At 40.5% G+C, this 25,449-nt stretch overlaps 3 protein-coding genes across 7 annotated transcripts; all 3 read right to left on the bottom strand.

The window, feature by feature from the left end:
* Positions 1-224: 224 nt before the first annotated feature.
* On the bottom strand, positions 225-1,365 carry LOC144707999 (thioredoxin H2-2-like). The gene is made up of 3 exons (XM_078581291.1): positions 1,161-1,365; positions 927-1,049; positions 225-483 (listed from the first exon to the last, which is right to left on the bottom strand). The coding sequence occupies exons 1-3, from the start codon at positions 1,302-1,304 to the stop codon at positions 349-351; spliced, it is 402 nt and encodes a 133-aa protein (XP_078437417.1). The 5' UTR covers positions 1,305-1,365; the 3' UTR covers positions 225-348.
* Positions 1,366-3,597: 2,232 nt separating this feature from the next.
* HAG1 (histone acetyltransferase of the GNAT family 1) lies at positions 3,598-16,444 on the bottom strand. 5 transcript variants are annotated; one of them, XR_013582480.1, is made up of 18 exons: positions 16,003-16,444; positions 15,368-15,432; positions 15,220-15,300; positions 14,737-14,808; positions 12,571-12,739; positions 12,233-12,276; positions 11,699-11,798; positions 11,201-11,269; positions 10,379-10,433; positions 9,910-10,028; positions 9,750-9,812; positions 8,961-9,054; positions 7,030-7,168; positions 6,854-6,906; positions 6,641-6,689; positions 6,127-6,167; positions 5,529-5,990; positions 4,421-4,594 (listed from the first exon to the last, which is right to left on the bottom strand). XR_013582480.1 is itself a non-coding variant. In XM_078580637.1 (16 exons), the coding sequence occupies exons 1-16, from the start codon at positions 16,429-16,431 to the stop codon at positions 3,613-3,615; spliced, it is 1,614 nt and encodes a 537-aa protein (XP_078436763.1). In that variant the 5' UTR covers positions 16,432-16,444; the 3' UTR covers positions 3,598-3,612. The 5 variants fall into 5 exon arrangements, 4 of the variants coding, with proteins under 4 accessions (XP_078436763.1, XP_078436764.1, XP_078436761.1 ...); XM_078580637.1 differs by lacking the exons at positions 4,421-4,594; positions 5,529-5,990; positions 6,127-6,167 and adding an exon at positions 3,598-3,625; XM_078580638.1 differs by lacking the exons at positions 5,529-5,990; positions 6,127-6,167.
* Positions 16,445-20,164: 3,720 nt separating this feature from the next.
* LOC144707875 (putative transcriptional regulator tpeD) lies at positions 20,165-24,043 on the bottom strand. Its single transcript, XM_078581124.1, has 4 exons — positions 24,016-24,043; positions 20,722-20,864; positions 20,470-20,650; positions 20,165-20,382 (listed from the first exon to the last, which is right to left on the bottom strand). Exons 1-4 carry the CDS (start codon positions 24,041-24,043, stop codon positions 20,165-20,167), a joined length of 570 nt encoding a protein of 189 aa, XP_078437250.1.
* Between the last annotated feature and the right edge of the window lie 1,406 nt (positions 24,044-25,449).

Raw genomic sequence — 25,449 nt, 5'->3', positions numbered from 1 at the left:
ATGACATAAGATGAAAAAAAGATGAATAAGTAAACCAATCATTAATTGAGTTTATGAGAGATGCCTAGCCAACTCTTTAAAGATCAATGTAGATCATGAGAAGATTCTTCATAATTAAGTTCCCCAAGAATAAAATAAGACGACAAATATATCCAGTACACTAACTAAGACGTTGTCTGGATATGCATCTAACTCAGCAGAAATAAGATGAACAACAGAGAAAATCACATGACATACAACATCAGATTTAAAAATAAGAGAACCTATCATTTATCAAGTTTATGAAGGATTTCTAGCTGAATCTCAGAAAATCATTCATGTATTAAGCATACCAGGTAGGATCATCACTCAAGAGGGGAGATGGAGCTGAATCTTTCTCTCCAAATCGGCCTTGGCGGCACCGACAATCCTCTCCACTTCCTGTCCACCTTTGATCAGCACAAAAGTGGGCATCGCCTCCACTCTCCACTTCGCTGCCGCCTCCTGAATCGAACAAAACATCAAATTCAACAAAAGATCTTTTTTTTTAAACAAAAATTCAACCAAAGATCTGAGCAGATAGAAGAAAATTAAAAGAAAAAGGGAAACCAAAGGTAATACATGGGTAGATAAGATTAAGCAACAGTCCAAAACTGATACTTGTTTATCTAAATAATAATTAATGCTGAATCCTAGTGAAAATCCATTTCACGATACTTGAGAGTGACAATAAAAATTAGATCAGCAAAAAAAAGTCTATCCCAGACACCAGATCAAGAATCATTACAATGAAGCGAAGCACAAGAACCCTAACCCTCGATAACTAGGGATTTTACATTGCTAAAATCGAGTAAAAAAATCAACTTTGATGTCTTAATTGGCCTAATTTGATCCCAACCATCTGATCCTGCGGAATTTAAAAAAAAAAAAAAGGAATAAGAGATTACGCGGAGCTCATCGACGTCGATCTTGACGAACACGGCGTTGGAGTACTTGGCGGCGAGGCCTTTGAACACGGGCTCCATGAATCGGCAGGGCCCGCACCATTTGGCCGAGAAATCAACCACCATCTGCACCAAGAATTCACAAAAGGGTTAATCTCAGGGGGGAAGAAGGATCAAAAAAATCGAAGAAAATCGAGGAAATTGAAGGAAATTCGAGGAGAATGGAAAGGGAGAAACCAGCTGGTCGGGGTGGGATTGGTGAGAGTTCCAGTGGGCGTTCCAGGAGGGCATGTCGTGGAAGGAGAGGACGGGGGATTGCGCGTCGGGCTGGGGGGGGAGAGCATCTCCGCTGCCGAACCAGGAGGAGAGAAAGGAACCCATGTTTCTTCTTCTTTGACTTGCTCAAATTCGGCAGACTGGATGGATAGTTGGATACTCTCCCCTCCCCTATTTACATCCTTCTTGATTCTCTCTCTCTCTCTATCTCTAGTTGAGGTTCTAGCTTTTGGGTTGACTCTCTCTCTCTCTAACTCTAGTTTAGGTTCTTGCATTTGGGTTGACTCTCTCTCTCTCTCTATCTCTAGTTGAGGTTCTTGCATTTGGGTTGACTCTCTCTCTCTATCTCTAGTTGAGGTTCTTGAATTTGGATTGACTCTCTCTCTCTATCTCTAGTTGAGGTTCTTGCATTTGGGTTGACTCTCTCTCTATCTCTAGTTGAGGTTCTTGCATTTGGGTTGACTCTCTCTCTACCTCTAGTTGAGGTTCTTGAATTTGGATTGACTCTCTCTCTCTTTATCTCTAGTTGAGGTTCTTGCATTTGGGTTGACTCTCTCTCTCTATCTCTAGTTGAGGTTCTAGCTTTTGGGTTGGCTCTCTCTCCCTCTAACTCTAGTTTAGGTTCTTCCATTTGGGTTGACTCTCTCTCTCTCTATCTCTAGTTGAGGTTCTAACTTTTGGGTTGACTCTCTCTCTCTCTCTATCTCTAGTTGAGGTTCTTGCATTTGGGTTGACTCTCTCTCTCTATCTCTAGTTGAGGTTCTAACTTTTGGGTTGACTCTCTCTCTCTCTATCTCTAGTTGAGGTTCTTCCATTTGGGTTGACTCTCTCTCTCTCTATCTCTAGTTGAGGTTCTTCCATTTGGGTTGACTCTCTCTCTCTCTCTATCTCTAGTTGAGGTTCTTCCATTTGGGTTGACTCTCTCTCTATCTCTAGTTGAGGTTCTAACTTTTGGGTTGACTCTCTCTCTCTCTATATCTAGTTGAGGTTCTTGCATTTGGGTTGACTCTCTCTCTCTCTATCTCTAGTTGAGGTTCTAACTTTTGGGTTGACTCTCTCTCTCTCTATCTCTAGTTGAGGTTCTTGCATTTGGGTTGACTCTCTCTCTATCTCTATCTCTAGTTGAGGTTCTTGCATTTGGGTTGACTCTCTCCCTATCTCTAGTTGAGGTTCTTCCATTTGGGTTGACTCTCTCTCTATCTCTAGTTGAGGTTCTAACTTTTGGGTTGACTCTCTCTCTCTCTCTATATCTAGTTGAGGTTCTTGCATTTGGGTTGACTCTCTCTCTCTCATCTTTCAGTTCTAGATTTTGGGTGGACTCTCTCTCTCTCTCTCTCTTCTTTGGGTTCTAGATTTTGGGTTGACTCTCTCTCTCTCCTTTGGGTTCTAGATTTTGGGTTGACTCTCTTTTTCTCTCTCTTCTTTGGGTTCTGGATTGTGTTGACCATCTCTCTCATTTGGGTTCTAGCTTTTGGGTCGACTCTCTCTTATTTGGGTTCTATCTTTTGAGTTGACTCTCTCTCTCTCTCTCTTCTTTCGGTTCTAGAGTTTTGGTTGACTCTCTCTCTTTCTTCTCTCTGTCTCTCTCTCTCTGCTTCAGTTTCTAAATTTTGGGTTATCTCTCTCTTCTTGGGGTTCTAGTTTTTGGGTTGACTCTCTCTCTCTCTTCTTCAGTTTCTAACTTCCATGTTGACTCTCCTTCTCTCTTCTTGATGCTCTCTCTCTCTCTCTCTCTCTCTCTCTCTCTCTCTCTCTCTCTCTCTCTCTCTCTCTCTCTCTCTCTTTAGGTTCTAGCTTTTGGGTTGTCTTTCTTTCTCTCTCTTCTTCATGTTCTAGGTTATGGGTTATCTCTCTCCTTCATGCTCTAGCGTTTGGGTAGTCTCCCTCTCTCTCTTCTTCAGGTTCTAGCTTTTGGGTTGTCTCTATCTCTCTCTTCGTCAATTCCTAGCTTTTGGGTTGCCTCTCTCTCTCTCTCTAATATTTAATGAACCTCTTAATAAAATGGGCTCATTCAAACTGATCTTGATCCTGATAACAGAAGATAGAGAGATCACAAGATAGATGAGAGAGAGAGAGAGAAAAAAAAAGATATGAAGAGTGGACAAAGTGAGAGGTATATATATACACAAATAGGGGAGAATAGGTCAGTGAAAGTTATGTTTTAAAGATGTAATTTTTTTTTTTCCTCTTGTCACATAAATTCATCTTATTCTTATAGTCATCATTCTCATCCATCTTCATCATTATTGTCACCCACAGGTGATGAAAATGTCATCATCACCATCTTCCCCACTCAATACATTCATGATTATGATGATGTTTTCTTAGTCTAACAGTGTAGAAAGATGATTTGAATCCATAAGCCTTGATCAACTTTGAGGCAGCCAGTCCCCACATCCGTAAAATAGCATCTTTAACCCTTGATTCTACACGGAGAACACTCAAAGAGGAGAACTAGATTGCTCAATAAAAATAAATACTTCTATACTTTACCTTCAAGGTTAACTATAGGATAGTAACCTTGGAAAGACAAATTAAAATATTGGGAAACACAACAATGGCAAGATAAAATAGAAGATCAGAAGCCTGACATGGCCATGTAGAGATATTATTCAGATTTTGGGGTCTATAGAATGTGTTAGAAGATATGGCGCGGCTCAGTAACATCTTGTCAATGAAGCAGAAGATGTCCACCTTAGAAAAGTTCAAGTAGAGATATTATGTAGATTTTGGAAGAATAATGTATTAGATAATTTTTCGGGTCTCTAGGTGTTTTTCTACATATCCTTTCCATGTCAATAAAACTATCTTGGGACACCATCTGCTAATGGGCCTTATTAAATGGGCTCCTGGGCTACATCAAATGTAGAGAGTGATGATGAAAAAAGTGTCATTCTCCTCCAGCCTTATCTCAAAATTCTATAGTTTCTCAAGATACTAGAGTTGATTGATACAACTCCCAATGTCAGAATAAATTAATCTACCATGTGTGTCATAGTTGCATTGTATTTCAGCACTTCAAATAAATATTCATATAGGGATCGTCCCTTATTTTAATCAATGGTCACCTAATCTTTATTAAGTTTTGACTTAGTGCCTGATTTTGTTTATTGCAAACCACACCCTTAATGACAAAAATAAAATTAATTATTTGATTGGAGAAAGATTAATGACGATGACATGTTCACACCCATAGTTTTGCGCTATCAGTAATAAAAATGAAAAAAGAACCATTTTGTTCCTATTTAAGAAGCTGTAGTTGTATGTTCAACCCTTAGTTATGAGAGCCAGGCCCTCCTATATTTGGCCAAGGGATAGTATGAAACAGATCGGGTGGATCAATGTCTCAGTCCAATTTTGCATCATAAAGGGTAGAATATGTGTCATAGATCTAACTGCAATACAAAAGAAAGAAATAACACATGGATCAAAAAGCTAATGGTCCTATTGAGGAGTAGAAAAAAATGATCACCCAACTTATATAAACATCAAATATGGTGATGCAATAGTTTCAATAACATGTGTATAGTGCATGAATACTCTCTTACACAACAAGTTTATGTCTACAGGGAGAAATCATCATCCAAATCTATAACATACATATTTTAAATCTTTGGACTATATGTTAACCACCATAATTTATTGTAGTTTTTTGGGTCAGTAAACTTTCAATCCTAAAAAGAGTGTCAAGAATATACCCTTGGACACTAGTTTAAAAGATATACAGCTCAATATGATTGGGTTTCATACATAGTTCAGAAACCTAAGTTCAAAGTATGAAACATTCTTGAAACCTAGTAGAAAGATATTTTCATTCCTTCAAAATAAAGCCATTTAAAATCAAAGGCTGTCTGCTTCAATTGAAAGTATGCACTATTGACCTTATAATAACACTAGTTAGCTACCAAAACCCAAGGAAAGTCTGTATTTAATAACTTACGTTTGAGAGAGATATTTTCATTCCTTCAAAATAAAGCCACTTGAAGCACTATAACCCTTACATTAACACTAGTAAACTACCAAAACCTAAGGAGAAGTCTATATTTAATAACTTACGTTTGAGAGAATGATATTTTCATTCCTTAAAAAAAAAGCCATTTAAAATTAAAGGCTGTCAGCTACAATTGAAAGAATGCACTATAACCCTTATATTAACACTAGTTAGCTGCCAAAACCTAAGGAGAATTCTGTATTTAATAACTTACTTTTGGGAGAAACAATCTTACAATATCAAATTTGTTCTTTTTCCTCATAAATATATTCACAATCATCACCTAGAACTTAACTGGATCAACTCATATTCTAGTTAATTAATATGCTAAATCAAACCTGGGATGGTCAGGAGATGTCGGGATGGTCGTCGGCAGAGGGACAGGAGATGCCTGGATGGACTTGAAATCGTATGGAGAGACTGTGACGGAATGGACGTCCCTCGTAAAGGGATCACCGACGGGATGGAGTTGATATCGTACGGAGAGGCCGTGACGGAATGGACGTCCCTCGTGAAGGGATCACCGACGGGATAGACTTGATATCGTACGGAGAGACTGTGACGGAATGGACGTCCCTCGTAAAGGGATCACCGACGGGATGGAGTTGATATCGTACGGAGAGGCCGTGACGGAATGGACGTCCCTCGTGAAGGGATCACCGACGGAATAGACTTGATATTGTACAGAGAGGCCGTGACGGAATGGACGTCACTTGTAAAGGGATCGCCGACGGGACCGACATCGCACGGAGGAGGCGGAGAGAAACGAAGTTAACGATACTCCTAAAGGGAGGGCTGCCCTGTGTAAAGGAAAATACGAGCAGAGTGGAAATGACTAAAATGCCCCTGTTAGGCCGAGATGTTAAACTAGTTCAATATATGGCGGGGTTCGTATCGAAATACCAGATACGATCCCCTTCCTAGCACGACACTTACTACGAGATGCATCATTTGTGGTAATCACTTGCACCTAGAACCTGTTTATAGACAAAAAATAACTTTCAAATGACCAAACTACCCTTCCAATCGCTATGGTGATGTGATATCAAACGCGTGAATGCCATAAAAATACAGTCTAATAACATTAAAAAGACCAAACCACCCTTCGCATCGATATTGAGCTCTAAAGTTATCAGTGCAAAGTACTATTTGACAAACATCGCGAGGGGATTACTTGCAAATAAATTCTTTTTCATACCAAAAACGTAATGAAAAATCAGAACATACCCTTGGATAATCAACGGGATTAACTTAAATATACCCTATCCAACGGCAAAAGCTATCAAAGCTAAGGGATGGCCGTAGCCCGTGAATTGCGGTTGAGCTTACTGATGTTATTTGAGAACTCTGACTGAAATTCCCCAGCAAAGTTATACAAATACAAATACATAAAAATAACATTATAAAAATCAGAATTTTCAGTCAGATAATCAAGAGGATTAGCTTATACCTTATTCTATGGCAAAAGTTAAGGGATCGCTGTAGCTCGCGAGTTGTGACTGAAAGTTCCCAGTGAAGTTATACAAATAAAACTTATACATGTCAATAACATTATAAAAATCAGAACTATATGCCCTTTGATAATCAACAGGATTAACTTATACCCTATTCTACCGCAAAAGTTAAGGTAAGGGTGAGGCCCGTGAGCTATGGTTGAACTTACCGACGTAATTTGAGATTTCTGACTGAAATTTCCCAGTGAAGTGTGTTTCCAGTCTGAAACCAGAGCATAAGAATTATTGAAACTAAACATAAAGAGTCCATAAGATGAAAGATTTAAGGTATTAAAATACAGTGCTAGATCTGTTCCCGTTTTACAAGAAATTAAGAATAACAGACCTTGTTGCACACTTGTAGTATATGGTTTCTGGGGTATTGTAAGTTCGGGCATTTGCAAACATGCGCTTGACATCAGCGACAAACATCTCAAGTGTGACGTAGTAGTCCGCCTCCACTCGTTTGGACATAGTCCTCAGATCTGCCAGAATATTGGGAGAAATGAATAAAAGAAATATTGAGAAGTGTAGCCTGAATTAATATAGGAATATGAATGAAAATACAAGAATATCGTTACTTTTAACAGGAAGAGTAGATTGAATTATTGAGGAGGTTTAATTATGTAAGAGAAAGGATAAGTGTAAACCTATGAGATACACTTTGAGGAAGAATTTATATGAGGCTTAGAGAATTTATATAGAGAGGGGGAAGGAGCTGGCCACCCTCGAAGACAGGTAGATAGAGATAAAGGAACAAAACCAAACCCTATTTAGTTAGAGGCCTCCCTAACCTTCTTATATTTTTTTTGAAGAAAACAAATGTGTAGGAAGAGGAATATGATACGACTCTCCGATTCAGCGATTGAAAACTCTTGATAATGATCCAAATAAAGAATTGAAGAACTTCCAAAAGTATAATTTTTCAATACAATCGCCTTATCTGAGATTTAGGCGCATGAGAGAAATAAAGAATCGAGATTCGTAAATGTAGAAAGGAATCCGATCGATGCCTTTTGGCCCAGTCCTCTCCACCCCCAACCTTTATTTATAGGTATTTCATTTCGTACGTTTGTGGTGCGGCGCCTTCTCTTCGTATTATGATAGATTCTCAAAGGAATCTTATCAGAATCCTAAGGAAGAGAAATTAAAATGATACCCTACTTCTGACAAGAAACAATTAATTATGTTCGCATAAAGATAACTGTATATATACGAGATAACCTGATGGAATCCTCTTCGGGCAGGAAATGGCACTCACCGTTTCTTGTACTAATATGAAATAAATGTCCCCATAATGCACTGAACGAGGGAGATTGCTCCCTTTTACTCTTTTTTTCTCTTGAGAAAGAAAGAAATAAGGATAGGAAATGTATGAGATATATTTAGCGGAATAATATTATTTTTTTCAACGAAATTTAGCGGAATAATATATCTGGGGTTTAAGAAAATTGTACCAGAAAGAAGAGAAGATAGAGCAAAGCAGTGGGAGGAAACCTCCTGGCCTCGGAGCCCACCAATGAAGAAAAGGGAATAACGAAACCAAACTTCATTGAATTAGAGGGTTCTTTATACTTATAAAGAGAGGAATTCTTACAACGGTAAGTTAAAATAATACCCCTATTTTTAACAGGAAAAATAGAGTAAGTATTATTGAGAATCAAGGATTATGTGATCATGATGAGGATAATTGCAAATACATGAGACATTTAAATGGACTCATAGGGTTAATGGCCATAAAATAATGCCAGATATCAAAAAGGATAGGATTTATGCAAAGGGAGGAATAGAACTGCTAGAAAAAGGAATAAGAATAAATAGGAAAATATTCGAAGATTTTTCAAGTTTCTGGATGGAATAACAGGGTTTATATCACCATAAAAAGGTAACGAGAAGAATAATAAAAAATCATAAATGAAGGTCAACAAAAAGGAACAGTATTCCAGAATCCGATGCGGCACCGCGATTGGCAAAACTGAGGGTAGACATGAAGGCTGTCACGCAATAAGATTTGAATCGTTGAATGAACGTTCAAATATCAAGTTAAGGAGAACTTTTTTTTAAAAGAAAATCAAGTGAAGGAGAAATATAGTACCCAATTCAACATCAAAACTGTAATGCAACATCAGGAAAGATTTTTGACAGAGGGAAACTAGTTTTGAAGCCAAATCCAGTGGAGCAGTTGAGCAGGGGAAACTAGTTTTGAAGCTATAATCAACAAGAAACTATTCGTAATAACTAAGCTAACTTAACAGATCAGATCAATTCAACACATACCCATTGGATCTTTAATGATATCATAGTAATCAGGAACAGCCCGAGCATCAACAGGCTCTTTGAATGGCCAAGCATCTGTGTGCTCGTTCATTAGCTGCAAAACAGGCCAGACAAAAACATAACTCAGGGATCCATTTAAAAGCAATATCTGACTCTCTTCCATGAGTCGGAACGACTGCCATATACTTTTTCCGGGATATGACTATACATTTATTAGGTATTGAGAATTGAATTACCTATATTTTGAGAAAAATTGAGAATTGAATTATAACCCTTTAAAGCTGATATAGTAAATCAGAAAAGGCACCTTTCAAATTGATACAGATGAAGTCACATCAACTGTACACTGTCATTTGTCCAGTGTCGCACCATGGTGAATGGGACGGATGTGTCATCCGTTGGACCTGACTTATTTACTTATATATTCAACATAATATATGATCTTAATATTTAAATCCATATATAACGATAATAAACCGTTTTGTTTTTATTTCGACAAAGCATTTTAAAATTATTTTAAACTGTTGGGATGATGCATTCCAACGTCAACAGGCCACATTATGCCTTCCTGCCTCACGTCCAGAGGTTGGGACAGATGATCAAATACTTTCGGAAAGGAGAGATGACCGTCATATAACAGTACGAAATTAAAAAATCCAGTTAAAATGGGGGACCTCTCCTATCTCTAGTCTGCACAGAGTAGAATGCTGTTTCTAGAAAAAAAATTCCACCTGGCAGTAACAAAACACTATTAACGAAAGAAACTTGAGAAAAGGCAAGCAATTCCACCTGGCAGTAATGTGAAAAGGCAAGCAATTCTTCTTGAATACATTTCCAATTTAAATTATAGAACTGAAAGAAACTTTTAAGTTAGCTTTTCAAACCAGGTGAACACAATAAATTGAATTACGTTGATCTAAAAGTAGGAAGCCATGGGCATGAGGCTTACCTTCAGAAGCTGTCGCATGAAAGAATTTATTGACTGACGATATGCAGCACTATCGAATGAGGCACTGGCGGGCTTAAAACGAGAGTGGCCCCACTGATCTGGAGTCCAACCAGCTTCTCCTGTTACAATCATACACAGTTAGATAAATGGCAGAAAATTAGAAACCAAGGAGCCGTAATAGAATTGAGTGGGGAAACAAAGTGCAAATGCAGGTTAATAATTTAATTTTTCACAACTTCAAGAGCCCTGAACCCAAAATCCTAAACCCTGTATGCTAACCATAAATATCTAAACACTAACCAAACCCTAAACCCTAAATCAATAGCTTAAATTCTTAAAACCTAAAATTGTAAACCCAAACCTGAACCTTAAATCAATAGGATTCAGCCGATGCTGGCTGGACTAAAGGAAAATCTGTGGCAATTCTAACGTTAATTCCAGCATAACAGTAATTTGTAGTCTCACTTACTCAGTCCAGGGATATCCTCTACTTTGATTTGCTGTCGTGGAATGCCCGCTTCTTTCTGAGTCAAAGAAAACAAAGGAGAAATTATTAAGAAAAATATTTTCAAAACTCTATCAAGATACAAGATTCAAAGTGATTCAAACATTTTGATAAAACTTCAGATGATTCAACATTTGCAATCAAATCATAAATCTCTCGGAAATCTTGAATTTGAGCGCACAGAACCGATATATAATTTTATTTGAAAAAAGGGGGAAGGTCACCTGAGATAATTTAGCGATCATCCCCATATGATTAATTAGTATAAGACTATAAATACACCCTCGACCCAAGGGGTCCCCCACACCCTCCGTTCACCTCCCTCTATAGCAAACATAATATAATGAAAAGAAGAAAAGAGAGCAACAAGAATTTATGTGTCACAGATGATCAATAGAGGACAGGAGAGATTTTATAGTTTTACGTTTTTTAAGGGTCCTTACATAATTATGCACTGCCAGTGGACGGGCTATGGCAGATGGTATGGAGTGAACGATGAGCACTTATCTTTACATAGCTTTGTTATATTATGTTATAACATAATATTAATAGATCCATCAAAGGTTTATGAGGGTTGTACCCGTCCTACGCGTCAAATAAGGGTATAAATATCCCAAATGTAAGGAGAGGGAGGACGCTCTTTTTACTCATTTTTCTCTCTCATGTCTCATTTCCAATATGTCCGCAGCCAGATCCTATCGTATTAATACATCCATTTTAATTTAATCCCACAGAAACTATAAAAAGAAATATAATATGATGAGGAAGTTGAATGGAGAGAGAAACCTTCTGAAAATCAATCCCCGGGTAAATGATGTGGCAGTTGGATAGTTCTCGAATCTTGTCATCAATCGCCTACAAAATCAAAATGGCAAATGGAATGAGAATCAATAGACACAAAATTACAAGAACTTAAAAAAACATGAACCACTCATTAGAGCTCATATATTCTATGTGATATATCGCCCAAAAAACATTTCAGTTCCAACAACCATTGTCTAATAACGACATTTAGGTCCCAGGTTAGCACAAATAATGAGTCGATGATATGTGAAGTAGAAACAAGAATAGAATCATCAACGCTGACTAATTATTTGATTTCAATCGCAATGCAGGGAAAGAATCACAACTTAAGCAACAAACTGAAACATTGTTATTGATCTTATCTTTGGACTAACATAACTCTTGCTCAGTTATCATACATATTGAAGAGAAATATTTTGTTTGCCCCCTCGTCCATGGACTAAGAGGATTCCCTACAGCATAGAGGTAGGAATCCCTTACCTGCCTTTGCCGTCGAATCATTGTTGATATATCAATAAATGGAAGTTTTGGATCAATCTTGCATTCCATTAAGAGACCACCGTCGTACTCTTTTAAGTAACTGCAACATAAATTATAATTATATCAAAATTAGGAACAGAATAATAAATTGTCGGTAGAGAATAAATAAATCAACAAATAAAAAATGTAGGTAGAGAACTCAAAATGCGGGTAGTTGATTACCGTTGTTTACGAAAGACATAAATTTGCCATCATTTTTGAGGCTATGCCATACTTTTGAATGTGGTTGCTAGTCTTAAACCAATAACAGTTGACCTTGCCAGAATTGGAGGATTACTCAGGTTCAAGACATGCAGAGTACTAAATATTATGAATGGACGCTGCAAGATCAAACAAGGATGATTCTGTGTAATACTTTCCCTTCATCGAAATGCTCTATTCACTAATTGTGGTTATCAAGGAGGAACAGAAATGAAGATGGTTTGAAGTTCCAACAGAGAAAAAGAAAGACAGTTGAAAAAATTACGATCATACCCTTGCCATTTCTCTTTGTCCAATGTAATCTCCTTTGTGAAGCCCTACCAACGCAAAGACGAGATTCATTGTACTGCCTGAATAAGGCCATAAGTAAAACAGACTATTCTCGGAGATAAGAACTTGTATGTAATTTATCAGCCATCTTCTCCTCTCTCACATCCATTGCCTATCGATCCCTCCTATGAATTTTTCCAACTATTTCTAAAAGAGCAAAATAAATAAACACGACCCAGTAAGAGTTCATTAAGGAAGAGAATGCTAATATGAGTCAAAAGTTATTCCTCAAATAATAAAACAAAAAAAGCACCCCACGAAAAAACATTTAACTAGTATACCTGCTTGACGAAATAAGCAACGGCATTATTGTCTGCATAAGTGAGAAAATGTGTAAGGCCATCAACGTCCCGTGCATGTTGCTTCAAATGATTCATGACCCTAGTTCCATAGCCTTTAAGCTGTTCACCGGATCTGATCGCACAAAAGGCAATCTCACCAAACCTCTGACTGAGAAACATGAAGCACAAATTGAAGTTGGCTTAAATATTCTCTGAGGCAAAGTGCACCGACATGAGAATAAAGACTGAAAAATTATTCCCCCCTACAAAAAGCTACCGCTCAGAAAATAAGGACAGAGAAAATTAACAGTGAGATGACAGTGGTAGCTTCGGTGTCATTGATAACTGTTAAATTCACACATCAACCATCTTATGTTGAAGAGTGGTAATAAAAATAACGAACTGATACACTGATTTCAAGAATAAAAAGATTGGTACAAAGAAATCGTATAAAGAATTTAAGATGCTTAAAATAGATCAAACAATTGATTCCCAAGTCCAAATCCAAATGTGAAATCCAGGAATTCCAGTAGACTATCACTTGAGAATATTAGGAAGAAGAAAAGAGCAGATGATATGAGTGGCCACCCATACTGGACGTCACCCTATCTTCACTGCTCTGGCCTCTGGCGCTCAGCAGTCGATGTTGCCAATCTGACTTAAGTGGCAAGAATAGTGTTTCCCCCCTATCCGCATTGCCATTGCCTCTTTTAAATCATCTTGGTTCATTTTCCTCTTCATGAGGCTGTACGTTCTTGTCAAGAATGTATCACAAACTTAGAACGAAAGAAAAGCTTTAATGTTTCAAAACTCGAGCAGTGAACTAAGTGACATTTAATAGTTTGATTTATTTCAACATGCTCGTGTACAATCATACTGATAGTATGATAGGATCCTGATGTAGCCCAAAAGCCAATTTTCTAAGGCGCATTAGCAACTGGTGGCCGGAGAAGGAGATCATTCCAAAAGCTGACAGGATATGCAGAAAAGTACCTAGAGCCCCCAAAATCCTCTGACAGATTTTTCTCTGACAGGATACTCAGACAGATTCTTCTGTGACAGAATTCTCTCACAGATTCTTCTTCTGATAAAATCCTCTGACAAATTCTTCTTCTGCTACAATCTGCACAAAACCTCTGTTCCGGCTTGTTTCAGAGCTGCAGATCTTCTGACAGATTATACACCAAAATCTGCAGAATATCTTTGTTTGGGCCTGTCATACTGCTTATTCTCTGTTTTAGCTTGTCAGAGTTGTTTTTCTCAATGTTTTGAGTTGTCTTTTCATGGTTCTGACATTATGGACGACCCTGCACTTGTTGTGGTCTATATAGGGCCTCCATGTACCCTTGAAGGATTATTATTGAAGTGCATTGTTTTGTTGAAACTCTTGTTTCTCCCCTTTGAGAGTTCTATTTGCCAGAGAGTTTTTCAGTGCTTGTGGATCCAAGCACAACCCCTTGTGGACTCAAGAGTTGGAGAAGCTAGTTCAGTGGATTCAAGACTTGGCTGCTTCAAGTAGAGCAAGGCTTGTAGATTCAAGTCCTGTTCCTACACTGTCATTGTACTAAGGCTGCGCCAGATCCACCAATGAGAGAAGAACAGGAACCTAAAATGACAGCGGACTGACTGCCAAGCCGCCTCCACCCCACTACTTCAGGGTTTACACAAGATCTGATGTGAGCGAGAGAGAAAGAGAGAGAGAGAGAAGGAGCGATAGGGGCAAGTGGGAGGGATAGCAGAGAAGATAGGAGCAGGGCTGTCCTCATACACTCCAAGGAGCACTGCTGCTAGGATTTGCCAGATTGATCGATTTCCAAGACCACCTGACTCAGTCCAACCCGAGCCGATCTGGGCCTATTCATACTGACCAGAGCACCCAATTGTGCTGCTTTCCACAGCACCCAATTGGCGCCTCCGTAGCCCCACGGCGACAAAATCGCACAATGAATGAACCATCATTGTCCGTTGGAGTAGTTTCACACAAATATATTTCGAGACAATTTCTCACTGAACATTTGCATTTCCAAATCGGTCCCCCACATACATGTGTAGCTTAATTTCAATAAAATCAATTCTACTATGAAATCAAAATAAACGTTACTAGCAAAATAAGCTAACAATGGACATGAATTGGGGCTCGTTTAAGAACATAAGAGGATTATTCACCTTTTATAGGGACGGTATGTTATACCGCCAACTACAATGTTATTTCTAATGACCATCATTGATTTGTGGCATCTGCAGGTGAAAAACGAGAAAGATAAGCCTAAAAGTGAGTAGTAAAAGCATCAAATAGTGAAAAGCGAAAAATATTTCTATCCCCAAGGTGGACACGAAATGAAATATCAAGGATATATAAGAAGGTCATCAGTTTCCAAGTAATCTACTTTATAATTCCCGGCATTAAATTGTAGTGAGATATATCCTTTTGTGTCATCTTTAAAAGAAAATGTACTTTTAGACTCAGCATGTACTTGTTGGACTTGACGCCATTAGAAATATATTAGTATTATCAAATAAAAAGCAACTCATGCAATCGTAGATCAAACATTTTCAGATCCAAAAAGATGCATTCAAAATAAATAATAAGAAAAGAAATAGCGTGACGGAAATTATTCGACGGGCCCATCATGAGTAAAATGCCGTTACCTGTCCATAATCAGACGAACAATGTACTCTTTAGGCATATTAGGAAGCTGCCGGGCAAAAATGTTCTTCAATCCTACCAACCTGACCACAAAGAACGTCAGATCAAACATTCTATGATAAAGATTAAATAAAATAATATTGAATTTACCAGATCATGTGCTCATCAACTCCATCGTTTGCATAACAAAGGAATTTTAGCCTCCCTGAGTCCTCCTGAAACCATTGGCAAGAAGCATTAACCCTCATAGGCTGTACTTTAAAATGTAAAAATTGGATAATGCACGCCTCTCCTCCCGGTGAACGTTAAAATTAAAAATTAATCGGTGATATAAAACCAGTTACACTATTTTAAAAATATTGATCAAGTAATTAGCAATGGAGTACATATGTGAATAATTATTTAACTTAAAATGCACTTGACATCCTCCAGGAGTACACTCCTTATAACTCAAAAATTCCTCAATATGTAAAAATCATTGATGACACAAAAAACATTCCGTTATTCCTCAAGACATAGATTAATTAACTCGACATTACCAACCTAAAAAAATAACTATATCGGTCAAGATGTCCATAATTATCTTGGTAAAAAACATAAGACGATAGAACAGCCATTTCAAAAAATTTGAAATTACTGGTGGCATACAAACCATTCCAATAATTTTCAAATATGGATTACATAGCTGGTTACGAGCACACATAAAAACAACCATTTTGATTAAAAGGCAGAATCTTCCTGCATAACTATTAGATAAAATCAAAATTCAAGGGGATAGAGCTTGCCTCTCGCCTCAGAGCTTCCTCTCTAGCACAGTAAGCCCCGCTGGTCTGAATATTCTCGGTGAAGATCCCCTTGGCGGCCTCCTCCTTAGCTCCGCGCTCGTCCTTGGCGCCCGTCTCCCCGATCGCGGAAAGGCTCTCAGATTTGGGCGGTTTGGCGCTTCTCGAGTTGGTTCCTTCGAGCCGAGCGGCAGTGAAGGTCCTGAGAGAGTCGTGATCGTCGTCTCCCTCGTCCTCCTCCTCGTCTTCCTCTTCTTCCTCGTACTCCTCGCCCTCTTCCTTGGCGAAGGCGCCGATCGAAGAAGCGTACTTCCTCTTGCGCTGCACCGAGCTCGAGGCCGAGACGGAGGCGGAGTGCGACGGCGATTGCGAAGATTGCGAGCTCCGCGACCGCCCCGGCACCGCCGCCGCGCCGCCGCCGTGCCCTTCCATTGCCCTTCTCCCCCGCTTCTCCGGCTCTCCCTCTGCCCCCCTATTTATAGTGCACGACTGTTCCGGACGGGACGAAGTACGGGACGGATGTGATGGACGGACGGGATTGTCATTCAGTCCCAGTACTAGTGTTCGCCCATCCCGACATCCATCCGATATCCGGTATCGGACAACCGATATCCAATATCCGGGATAAAGTGGGACGGTTTAGGATATCAGATATCGGATGTCGGGCGATATCCGTCCCTCAGAGGTTGGGCGGATATCAGTACCGGATATCGGAGGGGGAGGGACGAGGCGGATCTCGGATGCTGGATGTTAGTTTTCGACATCCGGATATCAGTTTTCGATATCCGGATATCGAAAATCGACATCCAGCGATTTTTTGTTCAGTTATTTGCAATCGACATCCGATATTCAACGATTTTTGTTCAAACTTCCGTGAGACAATATAGACCTTCAACCGATTTTTCAGCTAAATCACATCTCAGCCACTACGTGGCCCATTATTCTCTATGTTAAAAAATTTGAAACCTCATGATGAAGAGGATATAGCTAATAAAAATATCAATAACTGTAATGTTATTTGAGGATAATGTATGGCATTTAATAGTTAGTTAGTGGAATTAAGAAATAAATGGAATTTTCATTTCAAGAGAACAAAATTACGTTTTGTAGTTAGAGTATTAAGTACTAATGTTAATATGACCTAACAACTAATGCTAGTAGGTAATTAATATGTAGTCAATTAGGATTAAATACAGTTACTAATACAGTGAATTAAATTAACAGTATATTTAATCTGACATTGTAGTTAGTGGAATTAAGAAATAAATGGAATTTTCATTTCAAGAGAACAAAATTACGTTTTGTAGTTAGAGTATTAAGTACTAATGTTAATATGACCTAACAACTAATGCTAGTAGGTAATTAATATGTAGTCAATTAGGATTAAATGCAGTTACTAATATAGTGAATTAAATTAACAGTATATTTAATCTGACATTGTAGTTAGTGGAATTAAGAAATAAATGGAATTTTCATTTCAAGAGAACAAAATTACGCTTTGTAGTTAGAGTATTAAGTACTAATGTTAATATGACCTAACAACTAATGCTAGTAGGTAATTAATATGTAGTCAATTAGGATTAAATACAGTTACTAATATAGTGAATTAAATTAACAGTATATTTAATCTGACATTGTAGTTAGTGGAATTAAGAAATAAATGGAATTTTCATTTCAAGAGAACAAAATTACGTTTGTAGTTAGAGTATTAAGTACTAATGTTAATATGACCTAACAACTAATGCTAGTAGGTAATTAATATGTAGTCAATTAGGATTAAATGCAGTTACTAATATAGTGAATTAAATTAACAGTATATTTAATCTGACATTGTAGTTAGTGGAATTAAGAAATAAATGGAATTTTCATTTCAAGAGAACAAAATTACGCTTTGTAGTTAGAGTATTAAGTACTAATGTTAATATGACCTAACAACTAATGCTAGTAGGTAATTAATATGTAGTCAATTAGGATTAAATACAGTTACTAATACAGTGAATTAAATTAACAGTATATTTAATCTGACATTGTAGTTAGTGGAATTAAGAAATAAATGGAATTTTCATTTCAAGAGAACAAAATTACGTTTTGTAGTTAGAGTATTAAGTACTAATGTTAATATGACCTAACAACTAATGCTAGTAGGTAATTAATATGTAGTCAATTAGGATTAAATACAGTTACTAATACAGTGAATTAAATTAACAGTATATTTAATCTGACATTGTAGTTAGTGGAATTAAGAAATAAATGGAATTTTCATTTCAAGAGAACAAAATTACGTTTTGTAGTTAGAGTATTAAGTACTAATGTTAATATGACCTAACAACTAATGCTAGTAGGTAATTAATATGTAGTCAATTAGGATTAAATGCAGTTACTAATATAGTGAATTAAATTAACAGTATATTTAATCTGACATTGTAGTTAGTGGAATTAAGAAATAAATGGAATTTTCATTTCAAGAGAACAAAATTACGTTTTGTAGTTAGAGTATTAAGTACTAATGTTAATATGACCTAACAACTAATGCTAGTAGGTAATTAATATGTAGTCAATTAGGATTAAATACAGTTACTAATACAGTGAATTAAATTAACAGTATATTTAATCTGACATTGTAGTTAGTGGAATTAAGAAATAAATGGAATTTTCATTTCAAGAGAACAAAATTACGTTTTGTAGTTAGAGTATTAAGTACTAATGTTAATATGACCTAACAACTAATGCTAGTAGGTAATTAATATGTAGTCAATTAGGATTAAATGCAGTTACTAATATAGTGAATTAAATTAACAGTATATTTAATCTGACATTGTAGTTAGTGGAATTAAGAAATAAATGGAATTTTCATTTCAAGAGAACAAAATTACGTTTTGTAGTTAGAGTATTAAGTACTAATGTTAATATGACCTAACAACTAATGCTAGTAGGTAATTAATATGTAGTCAATTAGGATTAAATACAGTTACTAATACAGTGAATTAAATTAACAGTATATTTAATCTGACATTGTAGTTAGTGGAATTAAGAAATAAATGGAATTTTCATTTCAAGAGAACAAAATTACGTTTTGTAGTTAGAGTATTAAGTACTAATGTTAATATGACCTAACAACTAATGCTAGTAGGTAATTAATATGTAGTCAATTAGGATTAAATGCAGTTACTAATACAGTGAATTAAATTAACAGTATATTTAATCTGACATTGTAGTTAGTGGAATTAAGAAATAAATGGAATTTTCATTTCAAGAGAACAAAATTACGTTTTTAAAAGTATCGATACACATCGTTGATTCGAGTTTTGTAGCAAAATTTACACGTATGCTATGACTGCGGCCCTGTCAAAAAAACGTACTCCCAACGGCTTTGTCAAAGATTTGTGCTCAACTGATCATCACCTGCGTTGCATAACATAAGTGATAAGTAACGATAATTACGTATAAATAAGAAGATGTAGTTCAGTTATGTGATGTGTACCTCGAGCACATGTGACCACATTATCCTCGTCGTCGTCGGCATCCTCATCTAGCTCGACGTTTGGCACAGTCTCTGCAAGGAACTGGTTGAACTCATCCCAGGCCGACCGCGTTGTCACCGATGCCGGTTCCATGGGCTGCATAGTGCTGCTAAGTCACTCCTCGAACTCTTCACCTCCTCGCTGCCCCTCCTCAGCGGACTATCTCGGAACACGGCTCGACCTGTCACCGGGCAACAACGACCGTACGTATGCGATAGTCGCCTCTCGGACCACCGGGCGGAGCATTGCCCCTTTGTGGATTGGATCCATCAATGCTGCGGCCGTGATCGCCTCATTCGCCCACAATATCTCCGCGTACTGTTCAAGCTTGGAAAGCATCGCTCTACATGCATGTGCCATGTTCGAACGATCTCCTTCGTGCAAGCGTCGAACAGATGTAAAAAATGTGCCTTCTTCGATTTGCTGGACCACTTCCTCCATGTGAAGCTTGAGGCCGTTTACGAGATATAGGAGATCGCAGATCGTCGGCGTCACTGTCTTGCAAACATGATTCGTCGATACGGCAAAACGGCCAAGGATGCGGCAGAACTGTTTGAGCAATTCCCGCTCGTCCTTCGACAGCTTCGATGACGTCGCCTTTCGGCCGAAAGCCGTTGAGACTTCGTCCATCACATCACGCTTCTTCACGGCGGCTGCCAACATAGTGTACGTGCTGTTCCATTGGGTAGGACATCGAGGACAACCATGTTGGAGTCCCCGACTTCGGGGTCGTCTTCACAGGCGTGGGTGTAGAGTTCTCTTCGTTGCGTAGAGCTCCGAATACTTCGCACTAAGTTGCGGACCTTTGCAACTGCATCACCCAGACATAATGGCTTGCGCGGTCCGTCACTGTCATCAGATACTGTGTATACATCACCGAGATCATTGTCCTGGTCGCAGTCGTACTAATCTGCGGTCCTCGTCACATCGCCTTCTTCGGGTTCCATACCCTGGGCTGAAGGAATATTGAAGCTTTTTAACGCCGCTTGCACGACAATATTCAAAATGTGTGCGACACAGGGGATGTGCCTCCTGGCGGTAAATGTCGGGTTTACGCTCTTCAACTTTCTCGCCATCCAATCCAACATCTTCTTATTCGTCGTGGCATTGTCCGTAGTAACATCGTAGACCTGCATAATTACGTTAGACATGAAAACTAGCAAGTTCTACTAGTAAAACGATCAACACGCTGAGTTCTGACCTTCGTCCGCAGACAGAACTCATCCAGTGCCTGGAGAACAATGGACGCCATGTTCTCCCCGTCGTGCTTGTCGACGATCTCCCGGATGGCAAGAACCCGCTCTCTGTACGTCCATGTCTCGTCCACCCAGTGGACGATGATGCCTAGAAATCCGGTCCCATTCTCCGCAGTTCACGCGTCTACGGTGAGTGACACTCGGGCCACAGTCTCCCAAAGCTTCCTCACACCAAGTTTCATTTGGCCGTCCATTTGGATGGTCCACTTCTTGATGACCTTCGCACTTGGAGGATCCAAGTCGATAAGCGTCGCGTAACGCCACATATCCTTGAAGGTGACGTTGTCAACAATGCTACAGGGTGAATCTGTCAGGCATACGAACCGTGCAATGAAATTCTTCGTCTCATCTGGAGTGTGCACTCTAATCAGCCCCCGTCGGCTAGGCTTTCCCTGTTGTCTGCTCTGCATTCTGTCAGTGATGCGTGTCTGACCACATTCTTCAGGGACTTCGCCCTTCAGTTCACCCTCCAGTTTATGCTCCTCTATAACTTCACATTAGTCATGAGTTCCACATTTTTAATGCTTGTATTCTACAAACATTCATTGAACACTTAAGTCAAACCCAAAAACTTTCATTAAATCCTCATGCAAGTTCAGCGGAAATCGATGAGAAAGAAGGCTGAAAACCAGGGAATTGAACTAGGTAGAAGAGGAAGAAGGCTAAAACACGAATACCGGAAGAAAGAGAGAGAGGAAAAAGAAGATTAAGAGGAAATTCATGGATAGGAAAAAGGGTAAAAGATGAATAAATTAAAGACTAAGAAGAGAAGAAAATCAAAAATGGAAGAAAGAGAGAAGAGGAAAAGGACGGGGATAGAGAGGAAAAAGCAGGGAATTGAACAGTAGAATAGGAAAATGACGAAGATGATTAGAGAAAAAAGAAGAAGAATAAGAATTTGGAGAAGAAGGGAAGAACAGAGAAGATGAGAAAAATTGGAGACTACGGCCGAGAGAGAAGAGAGGGGCGGAGGAGAATTGGAGACTAGAGAGTGGAAATTGGAGAATGAGAATGGAGAATAATGTACCTGGAGAATGAGAAGGGAGACTGAGATGGCCGATTCCGCTGGCGCCGTCGTCGGCCGACACCGCCTACTCCGCCCGCCGCCATTGCCCGCTTGCCGTTGTCCGCCGTTGCCCGCCACCTTTGATTTCAATGTCTTATGAAATTCGATGCGGATATCGAAAACCGATATCCGCATCTGATATCCGAAACCGTCATCTGCCACCAGAGACGGTAGACAGATGCTGGTATCGGACGGATGCCGGTATCGGATATCGGCACTGTAGCAACCGATATCCGACACCGATATCCAGGTACTGGATATCGGAAAAAAAGGATACCGGAAAATTCTTTTCCGGTATCCATCCGGCATCCGTCCCAATACCAGTATCCGGTACTGGCATCGGGACCGGCGAACACTAAGTCCCACATCCTGGTTTTTCGAAGGTTCATTCTTAGCCTGTTTCGTCTCGATTATTTTTGTCCGAAAACCGTCCCATCGACGGTGTTCTCATCCCGAACGGGGGATGCAAAACTGGACGGGGATTGTCGTCCCGTCCCATGCCCCGTTTTTAGAAGGTTCGTTCTTAGCCCGTCCCGTCTCGACTATTTTCGTCCGGGAACCATCCCGTTAAAGGTGTTCTCGGCCCGGACAAGGATGCAGGACAGACAGACTGGATTTTCGTCCCATCCCACGTTCCCTTTTACCTGTTCGTTAGTAGCCCGTTTCGACTATTTTCATCCGGATGCCATCCCATCAAATGTGTTCCCGTCCCGGAAGGGGATGCAGGACGGGATGTTTGTCATCCCGTCCCACAGCCCCATTTTTAGAAGGTTTGTTCGTGCATCCGGTCTCGACTATTTTTGTCCGAACACTGTCCCGTCCTTGGTGTTCTCGTCCGGACGGGGACGAGAACGGGACAGGATGATTTCCGTCCCATACCGCGTCACTGTTTTTAGAAGGTTCGTTCATAGACTGTCCCGTCTTGAATATTTTTGTATGAAAACCATTCTGTCCAACGTCCGGGACGAAAAAACTAACCCGTCCGGCCCTGTGCCACCGCTGGGCCTTTCCGTTGTCTTCTTCGTCGCTTCTCCTGCTCTCACCCTGCCCCCAATTTATAGTGCACTATCGTCCTAGATGAGGACGCAGGACGGGACGGAACAGGACGTGATGGCATGGGACGATTGTTGTCCCGTCCCACCTCATTATTTTTAGAGGTTTGTTCATAGACCGTCCCATCACAAATATTTTCGTCCAGAAACTGTCCCGTGCTAGCTATTCTTATCCGGTCCACCGTCCAGGATGAAAAAACCATCACGTCCGCCCCTGCCCCACCGCTGTGCCCTTCCTGCTCTCATCCTAACACTATTTATAGTGCATGATAGTCCCGGACGGCACAATGGTCCTCTCGTCCCACAACCCAGTTTTTAGAGGTCCACTCAAACCGTCCTGCCCATAGATAGTCCCGTCCTGAATTTTTCCGTCCACCTCATGTCCTGTTCGGAAAACGTCATGCTGACGTCCTGGAGGAAAGATATATGTCACCCTTATGAATGTGTGGCTCCCGCTCGGCTTTCCCTCTCTGCTCCCTCTCGACTCTTGCTCGCCTCCTGCTCTGCTTTCCGTCTCGAGCTCCAGGCCATTGTCTTCTCCCCTACTTCTCCTGCTCTCACTTTATCCCTATTTATAGTGCACGAATGTATGGGATGGAGATGTCGGATGGGATGGGCCGATGGTTGGCCCGTCCCATGTCTCTATTTTTTAAAAGTTTGTCTGAACTACCTCGTCCATAGACCATCCTATTGCAAATATTTTTTTCTGTGATGTAACACAAGGACGCAGGGATCGAACGACTCGTGTTACATGACAAGAAGGGGGGGGGCATTCGTGTTATGTAGCGAGACGAATAATGATGATGTAAGATAGTGATAATGTGACACTAAAATCGATGAGAAGTAAGTCACCCAACGAAAACTAAGTCACGATAAGTAAGACTTGGGAATGCCTCTAGGCTCCCGATGATCCGGGCGTTGGGTTGAAGACCAACGGTGCGAGCTCGGCTACTGCCACTAATGCGCACGCCCTCGACGGTCCCAACCAAGGATGTATCAATTGAAATCCTAATCCTTGGAACGTGAATCCTATCTATCACTAATCTAACCTCGGCGGTGGAGAAAACGTTCGGAGGCACCAAAAGAAATAATATAACGCCGGGAGCGAGTAATGTGCGTACCAGTAGCAGTAGGCGGGGTGATCTCCATTTCGACAACAGTGGACAGCGAGCCGCACGTAGGCGCGATGTCAACGCAAGTAGATGCAGCGGTGTGAGTAGGCGCGCCAGCGCAAGTAGACGCGACAACGGGCGTGACAACGGACACAACAATGGGCGCAACAAGGGTGCATCGATAGTAGGTGGCAGCGGCGCGGCGGTGACCAGGTGCATTGGCATGGCGCGGTGGTGAGGCACGACAGCAGCGAATGCGGCGGTTGTGGCACGGGCGTGACAACAAAAACAAGCATGACGATGGTGGGCTTTGAGGCGACGTGCGCGGCGGTGACGAGTTCGGCAGCAGCAGGCGCGGCTAGCGTTGAGCCAGATGGCCAGGCAAGTTGCGACCGCGGCTGGCGACTACAGCGGTCGCTAGGGCTGCTGTGGCCGTAGCAGGCTGCAGCAGCCGCTAAGGCTACTACGGCTGCGGCGGGTTGTGGCGGCCGCGACAGGCTGATGCAGTGGCCGCAGGCTGCTGCGGCTAACCCCCGTGGTTTGCGGCCACTGCTGGTGGGCGCAGCCAGAAACGGTGGCTGTGACGGCGACCAGCAGCCAAGTGAGGGCGAGGGCGACGGCGGCATCTGCGGTCATGGGCAGGGCACCAGCAAACGACGACCATCGGAGCTCCGACGAAGGCAACAGTGGCAGCGGTTTCCAATGATCCGAACTAGGGTTTCTGCGGTCGCGGTGGCAGTTTCATAATTTTGAGGAAAACTTAAAAAACACTAGAAAAACAGAAAAATCCTTAAAAATCACATTTTTCTTAAACTTTTCTTCATCTTTTTTTCCTATGGGCGCCCCTCCCTCTTCTAGGGGTAAGTATGGGCCTTCCCCCTCAGAAATAAAGGGGAGGATGCCCATTTAAAGTATCCTAGGGGCCCCTAATAGGGGAGAGGGAGAACCACTAACACACCCACACATGGTCTCATACATGAGCAAACGTGTAGGTCCATACATCGGCCCAAACATGTCTGAACAAACAAAAAACAAATACATATGCGACCAACATACAAGCCTACTAAACAAGGAAAATGTAAGGAAGGATAATGTCAAACCTCTGTGGCCCGTTGATTAGGCCGGGTACTCTGAAGGCTGGGTCACGCGCGTGAGCCATTTCTCGACTAACTGGTTCGATGAGTCTTCGAAGCTGGATGGTCGCCCATCAGCCCGAAAACTGTAGAGACCGACGTCCGGATCGAAAAAATAAGCTACCATTATGAATGTTCGGCCCCTGTTTACGTTTCACTCTCAGCTTCCTCTTGACACTTGTTTGGCTCCCACTCCACTTTCCCTCTCAAGCTCTTTGCTTCTGCTCGGCTCCTGCTTGGCTCCCACGGAAAAAAAACTGTCCTGCCTACCATCCAAGGTCCCATGGCGAGACGGTTTTTTCATTCCCTG

The sequence above is a fragment of the Wolffia australiana genome, chromosome 9 (genome assembly GCF_029677425.1).
Source record: "Wolffia australiana isolate 7733 chromosome 9, ASM2967742v1".
Lineage (NCBI taxonomy): Eukaryota > Viridiplantae > Streptophyta > Magnoliopsida > Alismatales > Araceae > Wolffia > Wolffia australiana.
This window is presented reverse-complemented; position numbering and strand designations above follow the sequence as displayed.